The sequence below is a fragment of the Lissotriton helveticus genome, chromosome 2_1 (genome assembly GCF_964261635.1).
Source record: "Lissotriton helveticus chromosome 2_1, aLisHel1.1, whole genome shotgun sequence".
Taxonomy (NCBI): domain Eukaryota; kingdom Metazoa; phylum Chordata; class Amphibia; order Caudata; family Salamandridae; genus Lissotriton; species Lissotriton helveticus.
This window is the reverse complement of record NC_136059.1, coordinates 1400126299-1400140564: the sequence shown is the minus strand read 5'-3', so window position 1 is coordinate 1400140564 and position 14266 is coordinate 1400126299. Positions and strand designations below refer to the sequence as shown.

General features: G+C 45.4%; 1 protein-coding gene across 1 annotated transcript in view; it reads right to left on the bottom strand.

The window, feature by feature from the left end:
• The window catches only part of LOC144818685 (dynein axonemal heavy chain 6-like), a 1395111-nt gene that overhangs the window by 1037197 nt on the left and 343648 nt on the right, over positions 1-14266 (bottom strand). The window contains exon 13 of the mRNA XM_078676337.1: positions 3581-3842. Coding sequence (XP_078532463.1) covers positions 3581-3842 — 262 coding nt within the window. The remainder of the gene's footprint in view (positions 1-3580; positions 3843-14266) is intronic.

Genomic DNA, 14266 nt, shown 5'->3' with positions numbered 1-14266 from the left:
CTAAGACAGTGCCTTGAATATCTACCCATGATTGAATTTCACAACATCTATGAAGGTTTGGTTTGCCAGTTTTGCTTGTTGTAAGAAATTGAAGTATTATTTGAGAGGGTGAGTACTCACCTCAAATAACAATCCCAAGCCTTATCAGGATAAACCACTAGAGTCACTACATAAACCGATGCTTATCCCGCTGGTAGCTTGGCACACAACAGGCAGGCTTAACTTAGAGACAATCTGTAAAGTATTTATGCAATAATCAAACAGTAATAAAGTGAAAACACAACAAAACATAAATCTCATGCCAATTTAGGAAAATGTAGTAAATTTTTATAAACAAGACTGTATCAAAGCGATACAAATCCAATAAATAGACCTGGAGATACGAATAAATATCAATCGCAGTCATCTGATTGTGTTAGACCAGTTCAAAATCAAAGGTTAAGGAAGCTTGCGATGGAGTGTGGGTCAGATACAGGGACCAGTTACCTGCCAGTGGAAAGTTTACTTTTTGACTTAAAAATTTTTACGGTGAAAATGTGGTCTCTGAAGGGTTGTTGGTGGGGCAAGCTGGATCTGAAGTGGTGTTTGATGACAGTGGGTAGCTTATGAGCGGAATCACAGTGTGATTGTTGACAAAGGCGGGAAAGCGAACGGACGAAGTTTGAAGTCCATGTCTGGGAAGGACTCATGGTTGATTGGATGCTGTTTGGCATGGGGCCTGGTGGAGCCCTCTTAAGTTTAGACTTAGAAATGTTTCTAGAAGTCATATCTCCTTCAATGGGACAAACCACAAAGTCGAGGCCGACAGAAGGGGGGTTGGGAGCACACTGCCTCACACCCCAGCAAGATTGGAGATTTGACATCAATGACTGGAGATTTGACATCAATGACTGGAGCTCTGGCAGCGATCCCGGTCTGTCAGGACTCCAGGTAGAAAGCTGCCAGAAAGTTTTTAAGTCTCACTTCATGCAGTGTAGGGCCAGGAGACTGTAAGACCAGCTAAGGGTCTGCGCATAATTACATTTATTCACTATTGCATGGTCACCATTTGTGAATGCCTTGCACTTGAAAATAAAGCCATTTACCTATGTAGGACTACCAGTCTGGCTTCAGATCATGATGGAGCATTGAGACTACTACCTTACTGGTCGTAAACAATGCCCTCCTAATCCCACATGAAGTTACCACTGCCTCCTGATATTGCTGGACCTCTCAGCTGCCTTCAACACACCGATAATACAAAGTTCAACTTGAAAGTCTCCTTTACTTCTAACATCTAGTGCCTCAAACACTGCCTCCATATAAACCTGGATGCCCAGGACCTACTGAAGCTTAACCCAAACAAGATAGAATTTCTGTTGTTTGAAAAAGCACCCAAAAGCAGTGTGCAATTTCAAATCTTACATACTGTACATTTCCCCTACAAATACTTGGGAAAGAATACACGCTTAGTGTGCAGCTTTAATGTTTGGTCATAGCTGGGGGCCATGCCCCCCTAAAAATATTCTTCTGGCTACGGGCCTGCAGAGGCTAGGAAGCCTCCGAGGATCGCGATACATCCACCGCCATCAATATTAAATGCTGCTCTTTCAACAACTTCGGATTTAACTTCTGGCAGGAACCACAATCCAAAGCATCTTAGTGTTCACCTAAACACCACACACAAATTGCATGTGGGTCCATCACCAACATATGTCAGTTACAAGACCCAAAAGGTTTGAAACCTTTTGATATCAGACAAGGGCACACTGTTTAATTGACACCAGTTGTCAAAGTAGGTCTGGATAAAACAACCTGAGGAATCACTTCTCAAGATCAAGTTACAGCGCAGAAAAGAAGAAAACTGAAATCTGCATGCTAGATGGGACTTATATGGCTCCACTGATGTCATATCAGAGATAACATCACAGCGGAGCCGTACAACGTCGTCCACCGGCGTGCGGAGGTTTTGCTGAAAAAATTCCGGATCCAGACTAGTGCCTGGAGAGATTTCAAAGTTAAGGATTCTGCGGCTAAATGTCTCTATCAGATATGGCTCTTAAAGAGGCTCTCTGCACCATTGACAGCAATGAGTGCAGCTTTGGGAAGGAAGGTGAGGGAAGGATTTAATGGTAATAGATATGGGTATCAGGTATTATTTAGATTACAGGTGCTTCTCTAAAGAGAAGGTAGTGTGGATCAGATGATAGAACACTATTTTTTGGGGAGGGGAGAGCGAACTCTCATAGTGGTCAATGCGGGGTAGGACATCAAATAAGACTTTTTCAACATTTGCAAAGGGCAAGGATGGGTAATCTTGAGGGTGTATGGGGGGTGATGGGATAGCAGGTAGGCTATTCCAATCTTTGGGTTAGGGAAGCCTGCCATGACAAAAAGGGTGGTTAGGTTTGTGTCCGGGCACCAGAATTAAGAAGGGACAGGAGGCTTAAAGAGGTGAAGCCATCATTTGTACAGCTGCCCCATGCCTCTCCTACCTTGCACAGCTGATGAGAGAAGGGGGGAATGAAAAGGAAGGCATCCATTAAATATAACTTCAGTTTTACCATCATACCCTCGGAAAACCTTGGTGAAAAACATCATTGTTGTTCACAGTTACCCATCAATAATTAAATTCAAGATGATATTCCACAGACTGAAACATTTCAGTCCTCACCCACACTGCCACATTGCTAAAGGGAACCATCTTAAGAACAAATTAATGCACTCTAAAGTGTTATTTCCTATGCACAAAGAGTACAAGTTCATAGAACAAAGAAAGGGAAAGTAAGAAGAAGCACCTGAAATGGAGATCTGCATACACAAATTACAGGCAGGGGACCTGATCTAAACTTTGGCCAACAGGTTACTCCATCACAAATGTGACAGATATTTTGTGCACCTCATTAGAAGTGCATTATATCCTAAAACACTTGTAATAAAGCATATGGGATATCTGTGATGCTTGTGATGAAGTGCCCGTCCACCAAACTCCAGATCATGCCCAGGGAGTCTAATGGGTCTGTTAAGGATGTAAGTACCCAATTTACGGAAGTGAGATTTAGCAAAAATCTTTAGATATTCCATCTATGCCCCCCTGTGTTCTGACACCATATTTTGAGGGCGGCATAGCACGGATTGCCAAAGGCGGGGCATCCTAGAACATTTTTATCAGTTCTATTGTGCCCCATTGTTAATGGCACCTGAAATTATGTTATATTGCTGCTGGCTCTGGTGACTTTTCTGGCACCATTTTCTGAAGCATCAGCACATTTGTAGACCACCATGTGAACATTGTAGTATTGGAGAATAGGCTCAGAGCTATGCTAACAGTTGGGATCTGGGATTAAATATCACATGTACAAGCATTGCAGCTATTCTATGCAATCCCATATTCCAGTTTACTTGCATCATGATGAATAGATACTGTAACTTATAATACAAGTCAAGAGTGCTGACCTATGAGATGATTTGCCAAAATAGACATCCATCCTTGTGTCAACTATTCCAGAGAGGTTAGAAAGCATCAGACTCAGATAACAATATTGGCCTAATGTACCGCCTCTAATTAAAGGTATACAACACCTGTGATAAATTAACATACCTGTGCAGCAGCAAGCTTTTGTCTCTTTGGCTCAACTTCTTTTACAACTCTGGAATACAAATCCATGGCTCTCACCCACATGCACATAGATTTACATGCTTTTGACACTTTTTCAACTTTTTCTGGAACAAAATCTGGATTATTAATATATTTTTGTAGCTTCTGCAATATCTGAGGTTTTATATTTTCTTTGTCATACTCAAAAAGTCTTTTGAGGAAACTACCATCTCCCAGAAGCTGCTTTGCTGTTGCCCAGTCAGGTCTATGGAATAAACAAAAAGGAGATTTACAGATCAATATGTTAAAGCAGATAACATAACAGGCATAGTTGTAGAGAACCTGTTTACCCTGAGGAGTTTCCTAGCACTTTTGACAGGTGTTTACTGCTACCCAATGCAATGGTACTCATTGTACTCATTGTATCGGCCTCAGAAGGCTAAAGGGTGAGTGAACAATCCAGTATTTGAATGTGTGACCATGAGGTCAACCCATAGATTCCGGAGGTAGATGCATTAGTACTCTAAGCCACCAGACCTGGCCTCCACTAAGCACCATGCCTGGCAGATAATAAAGTTGCTTCATTTTACCTGCTTCATTAAGAGGTAGATTCTTTGGGGACTTGGACATTTTGAGAAATGTCAGTTTTGGATTTCAAGAATTTTCTTATGGGTTGTTTTCAGAAAAATCAAAACACATAATAAGCACATACAATAAGGACATAAGCATCTAACCAATATGAAATCAATAAAGACAATACATTGAATACATTGATGGTTGAGTTTGAGGTGGAACATGACAATCTAGGATTTGCAGTCCAAGTTACATGTCATACATTTTGTTAGAGTAGACGTAGGGCTGTAGGAGCCACCTTAAATAAACCTCTGTTGTACAGTAATATAAAAAACATATCCTGTCAAGCTGAAATAAAAATAATACAAAAATAGAGAATATACAACTACCGGTATGCATCTATTGGTCTAAAATATACAAGGACAGTATTTACCTACTATGTAGTACAGTGATCTAGTGTGAGAGCGTCTCATTTAGGGGACTAGTTAGTCAAGCCTCCGGGATTTGGGTTTCATGGTGGTTTAAATGAATTGAAATATAGATCGAGGCTATTCCACATGTGTCTGAGGGGGGGTTCCATGATGAGTTCTGGAGAGCAATGTTGTCAGGATCCCTTAGGTTGGAGACCCAGTTTAACCAACACTTGTAAGACGCCTTTCGAGTGTCTTTCCAATTGGTTAATATGATCTTAACTGCTACTGTCAGGAGTAGGTCTAGAAGTGCCCTATCCTTGTCGTTCATTGATTCTACCCTGAGAAAGCCAAATGTCAGCGTGGATAATTCCCTTTTGAGGGAGCGTGAGAATAGTTTAGAGATAAAGCTAAACACCCTGTCCCAAAAAGGTTCCACACATCTTCAGAATAGTAGTAGATGGGCTTGGTCACCTTTATCATCCCTACATTTCCAGCAGTTAGGGTCTTCGCAAATCTTGTGTAAATGCGAATGGGCTGGTGTCCAGTAGGCCTTATGAAGGAGCCAGAATTTTGTCTGGGAATGGGCTGGTGAAATTTTATTCTGCAAGACAGAGCTCCATGTTTTGGACCAGTCATCCTCAGACATCAGGGAAGAGGAGTGTGAATCCCAGAACGATATAAGCTTCTTATTGAGGGCAGATTGTTTTGGGCAGATTAATTTGTAGATCCAAGAGACCTGATGCCCTAATCTATTTATTCTCGCCACGTTTTGTGGTAGGGAAGGGGGTAAGGGCAGTAGTTTAGCTTTTGTCAATGCTGCCTTTATTTTTAAGAAATTGTAGAACTCCGAGGGAACCAGGTTATATCTAGCCTGTATGTCTTTGAACGTTAAGGGGTATGCTGAGTCGAACAGTTATTATGGAAAAAAGATACCTCTATTAATCCAGGTTTCCTTATGTAGTGTGTTCCCTTTATATAAAATATGATGGTTGTCCCAAAGGGACTCAAGATTAGATCGTCGAATGCTGGTGTATCATTTTTTTATCCACTTTCAATAGTGCAGACTTTGTGTTTTTAAATATGGATTTTAAGCAACTGACGTTGGTGAAGTTTGAGGTAAGAAGGGCTGCTGGGGGAAGGTTTTTAAGCAATGATTTTTCAATTTCTAGCCAGGTTGGGGTATACTCCTCCGGTGGTACAAGCTAATCTGAACCCTGTTTTGCTAGGAATGCTGTTTGATAAAGTTTAAAGTCCGCTAGTTTGACCCGCCCCCCCCCCCCATGGCTTGCCTAATCTGAGGTTTTTCAGACTAATTCTGGCCCTTTTCCCTTGTCATAAAAAATTTGAGATCAGGATGTCCAACTTGCTGTGGAAGTCCTCTGACAGTATGAGGGAGAGCATGGTGATTAAATAGTTCACTAATGGCGTGATCATCATCTTGATGGTCTCAATCCTACCCCACCATGTGATGAATCTTGGGGACAATGCATTGAGGAGATATTTGATTTTCCCCAGGGTGTTAGCTTCATTTCGTTGTAGTGCTACCAAATTCTATCCCCAGATATTTGATAAATCCCGGCTGCCATGCAAGGCCCGAGTCTCCCAGTACCTCCCTGGTATAGTGGATGTTCAGGGGCTTAACTTCGGATTTGTCTCGGTTTAGCTTATAACCGGAATGGGTTGAGTACATTTCTATGGTATGAATCAGGGCCTTAATGGAAGAACTCGGGTCCCCCGTGACTATGAGGATATCATCCGCATATGGGGCTAATTTCACTTTAGAATCCCCAAAATGTACTCTTTTTATTTCGTTATTACGCTTAATGTCTTGAATTAGTGGCTCCAGAGCTAAGAGAAATAGGGAGGAGGAGAGAGGGCAACCCTGCCTGGTTCCCTGCTCTAGTGTGAAGGCATCCAAGTGGGTTCCATTGATCGCTATGCAGGCGGTAGGATCTGAATACATAGCCCTAACCATGTTGATGTATGAACTACCTATATTAAAGGACAGCATGCAGTGTCTCAAGAATGACCACTACACCCTGTCAAACGCTTTTTCTGCGTCCAGGGGGATGGCTATAGATGGGTAAGGCTTCATCTTTGCCTGCTCAAGTATGTGACACAATAGCCGAGTGTTATCATTAGGCATTCGATGTTTGAGGAAAGCAACCTAGGGATTACTAATTAATTTAGGGAGAACCTCATTCAATCTCATGGCCAGTATTTTTGCATATAATTTTACAGTCCACATTGATCATTCAAAAAGTGGCCTAACATTTTTTGGTAAAAGATGATCCTTCCCTTCATATGGCATTAATATTGGCTTCTCTAATTGATTTAGATGTAAGTCCCTCTCTGGCTATGGTATTGAATACTTTTAATAAATTTGGTTGAAGGGACCCACCAAATGCCTTGTAGAAGGAAGCTGAGAAGCCATCTGGGCCTGCCGCTTTGTTACTTTTAAGAGATTTGATAGAGTTAGCTAATTTCTTTTCAGAGATGGGTTTCCCTAGCGCTGCATTTTTTGTCTCCGATAGTCTTGGTAGGTTTAGTGAGTCTAAGTATCTGGTGCATTCCTCCGAGTTTACTGTTTGTTCACTTTTATATAGGTCCTCATAGAAGGATTGGAAGGCGTGCAGGATCTCTTTTTGTTTTGTTTGGATATTATTATTGGAGTCTGCTATCGAGGAGATAGTGAACTGTCTCTGCTTGTGTTTGAGGTAAGAGGCTAATAATTTGCCCGCTCTGTTACCTTCGCAGAGCTTGAGTGCATTGAATTTCATGATTCACACTCCCGCTCACTCACTCACAATTTTGTTAAATTCATATTTTTTCTTAACTAGTTGATCTAAGATATCCTTGCTATCTAACGCCTCGGCGTGTGAGGCTTCTAGGAGTTTAATTTAATTTTCCAGTGTACCTAGTTCTAAATTTAGTTTTTTATTGATTTTTGCTTTAATTCCAATGATGACGCCCCTAATGGTCACCTTTAGTGCGTCCCACACTGTGAATGTGTCTGTGTCTGGGCGATCCTTATTAATGCAGTCCTGAATAGCAGTTTCAATCTTTTCTTTGTCTACTGGGTCAGAGAGTACCTCATCATTAAATCGCCACCTTTTAGGTGGCAGTATGGAATGAGTACCTCCTAATTTGGTGTTAATGCAAGAGTGGTCTGATACTAGTTTAGGGGCTATATCTGTTGGATCTATAAAATGTGTATATGCACCTGAGATTAAAATGTAGTCAATCCTAGTATAGGAATTATGTGGGGCTGAATAAAATGTATAATCCCTTGTATCTGGGTGCTGAAGGCGCCATGAGTCCTTAAGATTGAACTTGGAGCAAAGTTTATGGAGATCCTTGTGTGAACGTGTGGACTGGTATTTACATTTGGATTGACAGTCAATAAAGGGGGCTAAAGGCAGTTTGAAGTCACCACCTACTATGATGAGATCATCTTGAGGAAAGCCCTCAATTGTAGTTGAGATCTTTTCCCAGAAGTTGGGCTCATCGGAGTTAGGGCCATTTATATTGAGAACATGGATCGAATCATCCCCTCTTTTCAGGTGTGTGACTAACATCCTCCCATCATCATCATGTGTGTATGAGACAGTGGTGATATTGGATTTTCTGGCTGTAAGGGTAATGACTCCTTTTTTCCTTATGGTCTGCAGGTAATCAGGAGATATAAATAAAGAACAAGTTACTTACCTTCGGTAACGCTTTTTCTGGTAGATACAGTATCTGCCTGTGGATTCCTCACATTGTGAATATCCCCCTTGCGCCAGCAACGTTCGGAAAATTCTTTGTAGCATGCCAGCGTGGATGACGTCATGGGAGCACGGCATCGCACGCGACTCCGTCTGACGTCACCGACTCCTTATTAGACCCACGTCGGCGTGATGACGTCAGTTCCGCCCTTTTTTCCGTGCCTTCGAGGCACCCGGATGGACCAACGACAGTAAATATACATATATACAGTGTACACAGTAAATACAACTCAAAAATGCACACAAAGTGCATAACAAAAGTATCAAAAACCAGAAAATATAAATACATAAAACCAGGTATAGCAGAGCGGACAACGGGGAGGCGGGTGGGCATGTGAGGAATCCACAGGCAGATACTGTATCTACCAGAAAAAGCATTACCGAAGGTAAGTAACTTGTTCTTCTGATAGATACATCTGCCTTGTGGATTCCTCACCTTGTGAATAGAGTCCCACAGCAGTCCCCACTCCCGGAGGAGGGTGTCCACTCTGCTATACCAGGAAATCTTTGAGGACAGAGCGCGCGAAGTGGCCGTCCCTGCTCACCTTGGTATCCAAGCAGTAGTGCTTCGCGAAAGTGTGGAGGGAGGCCCAAGTCGCGGCTCTGCAAATATCCTCAACAGGAACACCTCTAGACAAAGCAGATGTTGCAGACTTTGCTCTAGTTGAATGTGCTCTAATACCCTCAGGAGGGTCCTTACCCGCCAGGGAGTCGCAAATCTTGATATACAGGATTATCCACCTGGAAAGTTTGCGCTTGTGCACCGCTCTGCCCTTCTTGCAGCCAGCAAAACCCACAAAGAGCTGATCGTCAATACGATAGTCTTTAGTCCTATCAAGATAGAAACTAACTGCTCTCTTAGGGTCTAAGCGATGAAGCCTCTCCTCCTCCTTGGAAGGGTGTGGGGGAGGATAGAAAGTAGGAAGGGTAATGGATTGACCTAGGTGGAAGGGAGTTACCACCTTAGGAAGAAAAGCAGCCCTGGTCCTGAGAACCATTCTTTCAGCATGAATGGTCAAGAACGGGGGCTTGGAACTAAGAGCCTGAAGCTCACGTACCCTCCTTGCTGAGGTAATTGCAACCAAAAAGACCGTTTTAAAAGATAGAAGCCACATTGGACACTTGTGCAAGGGTTGGAAGGGAGAACCCATCAAATAGGTTAACACAAGATTCAAATCCCAATGAGGAACAACAAACGGGGAAGGAGGGAACTTATTAGTGAGACCCTTCAAAAATCTTAAACCACTGGAGACTTAAAAAGAGAGGGCTGATCCGGCAAACAGAAAAATGCCGATAAGGCTGAAAGATACCCCTTGAACGTGGCAACAGCAAATCCCTGCTGCGCCAGAGAAAGAGCAAACTGCAAAATGTCAGACAAATGAGCCTTCAAAGGGTCAACATCCCTCTCCCTACACCAAGAGACAAATTTAGACCACCTATACGAATAGATGGACTTAGTGGAGTCACGGCTGGCAGAAAGAATGACATCCACCACATCGTGAGGGAGAGAAAAGGAATTCAAGTTGCCCCGTTCAATCTCCAGGCATGAAGGTGTAATGTCTGGAGGTGGGGGTGTAGAACTTGCCCCTCCATCTGAGAGAGGAGGTCTGCCCGGAAAGGGAGACGGAGCGGCGGGTGAGAGGAGAGGTGGAGAAGGTCCGTGTACCACACCCTTCTTGGCCAATCCGGGGCGACCAATATGACTGGGGCCCGGTCCTGGCGAATCTTCCTCAGAACCCGAGGAATCAAGGGTATGGGGGGAAACGCGTAAAGGAGTTGATTTCCCCAACTCAACTGAAACGGGTCCCCCAAAGCTCCTTGCGTCGGATACTGGAGACTGCAGAATGACAGGCAGTGAGCATTCTCGCGAGTGGCGAACAGGTCCACCCGAGGAGTCCCCCGCATCTGAAAGATGTCGTGAACAACCTCCGGGTGAAGCCTCCACTCGTGGTCGGCAGAGAACTGCCGACTGAGAACGTCTGCACCAACGTTCAGAACCACGGCCAGATGATTTGCCATCAGACAAATCTGATGGTCCTGAACCCATGACCAGAGACGCAGAGACTCTCTGCAGAGACACTGCGACCTTACTCCTCCCTGCTTGTTGATATACCACATCACGGTCGTGTTGACCGTCAGGACCTGGGCCGACTGACCGCGAAGGGAAGGGAGGAAGGCCTTGATCGCCAGACGTATTACCGCAACTCTAGAAGGTTGATATGAAGCAACCTTTCCTCCGGAAACCAAAGACCTTTGATCTCCAGATCCCCCAGATGAGCACCCCACCCGAGAGTGGATGCATCCGTTATAACTGTGGCAACCGATGGAGGAAGATGGAAAGGCTTTCCCTGAGACAGATTGCCTTCCACACTCCACCATGACAGATCCACTGCAGTTTCTCTGGAGATCCTCACTGACTCCCCGAGATCTCCGTTGTGTTGAAACCACTGCCTGCGGAGGCACCACTGGAGTGCCCTCATGTGCCAGTGTGCATGGTTGACCAACAGAATGCAAGAAGCCATCAGACCGAGTACACGAAGGACCTTCAGGACTGGAACAACCGCTCCATTGTAGAATAAAGGAATCATTTCCTGTATGTCGCGAATCCTTTGAGGTGGTGGGAATGCACGACACACAGTTGTGTCCAGTACCGCACCTATGAACAGGTTGTGCTGGGAGGGCACCAGGTGAGACTTGGGCACGTTTATCGAAAAACCCAATCTGTACAACAGCTGCGATATCACTTGCAGATGATGGAGTACCTTCTCGGGCGACTCTGCCTTGATCAGCCAATCGTCCAGATAGGGGAACACAGGAATCCCCGACCTTCTGAGATGCGCAGCCACCACTGCCATCACCTTGGTGAAAACTCGAGGCGCAGTAGTAAGTCCAAACGGAAGGACCACAAACTGGTGGTGCTGCGATCCCACCGTAAAACTGAGATACTTTCTGTGCGACTTCAGGATTGGGATGTGAAAGTACGCATCCTGCAAGTCGATCGACACCATCCAGTCTTCTTCCAACAGCACTTGCAGAACCTGTGCAAGTGTGAGCATTTTGAACTTCTCCTGCTTGAGATAGAGGTTCAAAATCCTGAGGTCCAAGATCGGACGTAACCTGCCATCCTTCTTGGGGATCAGGAAATACCGGGAGCAGCACCCCTGACCCCTTTCCTGCTCTGGAACCACCTCTATCGCACCTTTTCGGAACAGTGCCAAGACTTCTTCCTGCAGGAGAAGCAGGTGGTCCTCCGAACAATAACCTTGGCAAGGAGGGTAATTGGGAGGGAACTCCTGAAAAGGAAGTGCATACCCATTTTCTACGAGATTGAGAACCCAAAGATCTGATATAACCGATTCCCAATCCCGTAGAAAATGAGTAAACCGACCCCCTACCGGACCCGCATGATCCAGAATGGCGGATCTGGGGCTGCTTTGCTGTTGTAGGTGGGGGGTGGGTATTAGAGGAGGAAGTAGAGGAGGAGGAGGTTTGGCGTCCACGAGCACGGCCCCTTTGTTTACCTCTGTATGATTTATACAAAGGGTTCTGCTGCTGCTGCTGCTGCTGGCCTTGCTTATAGGAACGAAAAGTGGATCTACCAAATCCCCTAAACTTCCTAGTGGCAGAACCTCTAGCCTGAAGGCCCAAAGATCTTTCCGTAGCCCGGCTATCTTTGAACCTCTCTAAAGCCACATCCGCTTTCTTCCCAAAGAGGCCTGTCCCGTCAAATGGCAAGTCCATTAAAGTGGATTGTACATCTGCTGAAAACTCAGAAGATTTCAGCCATGCGGCCCTTCTGGTGTCAACAGTAGAGCCCATAATCCTGGCAACAGAGTCCGCCGTGTCCATGCCACTCTGAATTACCAAGCGGGCTGCAGCCTGAGTATCAGAGACTACTTCATTGAAATTCTACCTATCATCCTCTGGAAGCTTAGATGACAATTGTTTCACAGAGTCCATCAATGCATGAACATATCTCCCTAGAAGGCAAGTAGCATTAGTTGATTTTAGAGCCATGCTACCTGAGGAGAAAATCTTTTTCGCAGACTGGTCCGAATTTTTAGAGTCCTTGTCTGCTGGCACTTGAGGAATCGAACCTGCAGATCTGTTGGAACAAGCGGCCTGTACCACCAGACTCTCCGGAGTAGGATGTGAAGAGAGAAACTCGGGGTCACCAGGCGCCACCCTGTACCGTCTTGCCACAGACCTGGAAACCGCAGGAGCAGTCAATGGTCTCTTCCAGACCTCCATTATTGGTTCAGTCAAAGCCTCAGTGAATGGAAGTGTAGGCTCTATTATAGATGAAGGCGAGTGTAAAACCTCTGTGAGGATGTTAGGTTTGCACTCAACAGTTGGCAAGGTCAGATTGAGCAGATCCGCAGCCTTCCTAATCACAACATGGTAAGGTGCCACGTCTTTAGATGGTGCATCAGAAACTGATGGTAAACCCCACTCAGGAGAAAGTTCTAGGCCACTAGCACTATGCAGGTCCTCTAAACAGTCCCCTTGATCCAGAAGTTCACCTTCCTCTACATCAGAATCTTCATACCTCTTTTCCTCCAAGAGGCGCTGAGCCCTGTGCCTCGACCACTCCATACGAACCGAAGTCGACGGATCCGGTAAAGACTCCGACGGATCCTGTGTCGAACGAGGAGCCGAGGCAGCTGGAGGACGAGACTCACGAACCGGCGTGGCACCTCGATCCAACTCACGAGGTCGATCCGGAGCCGGCGAAGCCGTATGCGGAGTCGATGACCTCGGTGGCGCCGTACCGAGCCAAGGTGTATAAGGCGCCGGCATGAACGGAATAAACGGAGTCGGGCGTAAGCCTGAGGAATGCCCAAATTGTAAGACAATGGACCCATGGGACCAGCCGGTGCACCAGTGGGGTACATTGCTCTCGCATAAACTCCAAATATAGCATTAAGGAAATGCGAGGGGTCCTGCCCAGGACCAGGAAAGGGAGGGTACGAACCCATTGGCTGCTCCGAAGGAGGTTGCTCCGGCATCGGTTCATCCTGGCCCTCTTGATTTACAGGGTCTTCCACCGGAGTCGGAGCCCGAGGAACATCCTCTTCTCCTTCATGCTCCGAAGAATGGTGCGACTCCGGATCCGGTTCTTGCTCTGGAACCGGGGAACCTCCAAGAGACTGTAAAGGAGAAGGAGATACAAAGTCTTTATGATGTTTTCAAGACTTCCTCTTCGAATCCGAAGACTGTTTACCAGAGTGATGTATTGAGCTATGCTTTCTCCTCTTGTGCTTCTTCTTCGAGGAGCCCGAAGCATGACCCGAAGCCGACTTGGATCCGGACCTCAACCTCTCTCTAGATCTCGACCTCGCTCTGGACCTCGATCTTGAAGCCGATCTCGACCTCGACTTCGATCGCGACTTCTGTCTCGACATCGAACGCCTGGATGTCGACCTCAAAGACCTTCCAGTCTCTCTTCCTTTTACCTTTGCAAGTAGAAGCTTAGCCTCCCGCTCTCGTAAGGCCTTAGGGTTCATCTTGAAGCAGGATCGACAGTTTTAACATCATGGTCCGATCCAAGACACCACAAACAATCGTTATGTGGATCGGTAATCGACATCATTCGGGCACATGATCCGTACTGCTTGAACCCCGTCTTCCTCGACGACATCCTCGATGAAGAAGAAACACTTAACAGAGAAACAGTAACACAAAATAGTAACAAGTTACTATCTGAATCGCAGAAGATCCCAGAAACCGGGAACTGATGTCATCACGCCGACGTGGGTCTAATAAGGAGTCGGTGACGTCAGACGGAGTCGCGCGCGATGCCGTGCTCCTATGACGTCGTCCACGCCGGCGTGCTACAAAGAATTTTCCGAACGTTGCTGGCACAAGGGGGATATTCACAAGGTGAGGAATCCACAAGGCAGATGTATCTATCAGAATAAATAAATATGGGAGAC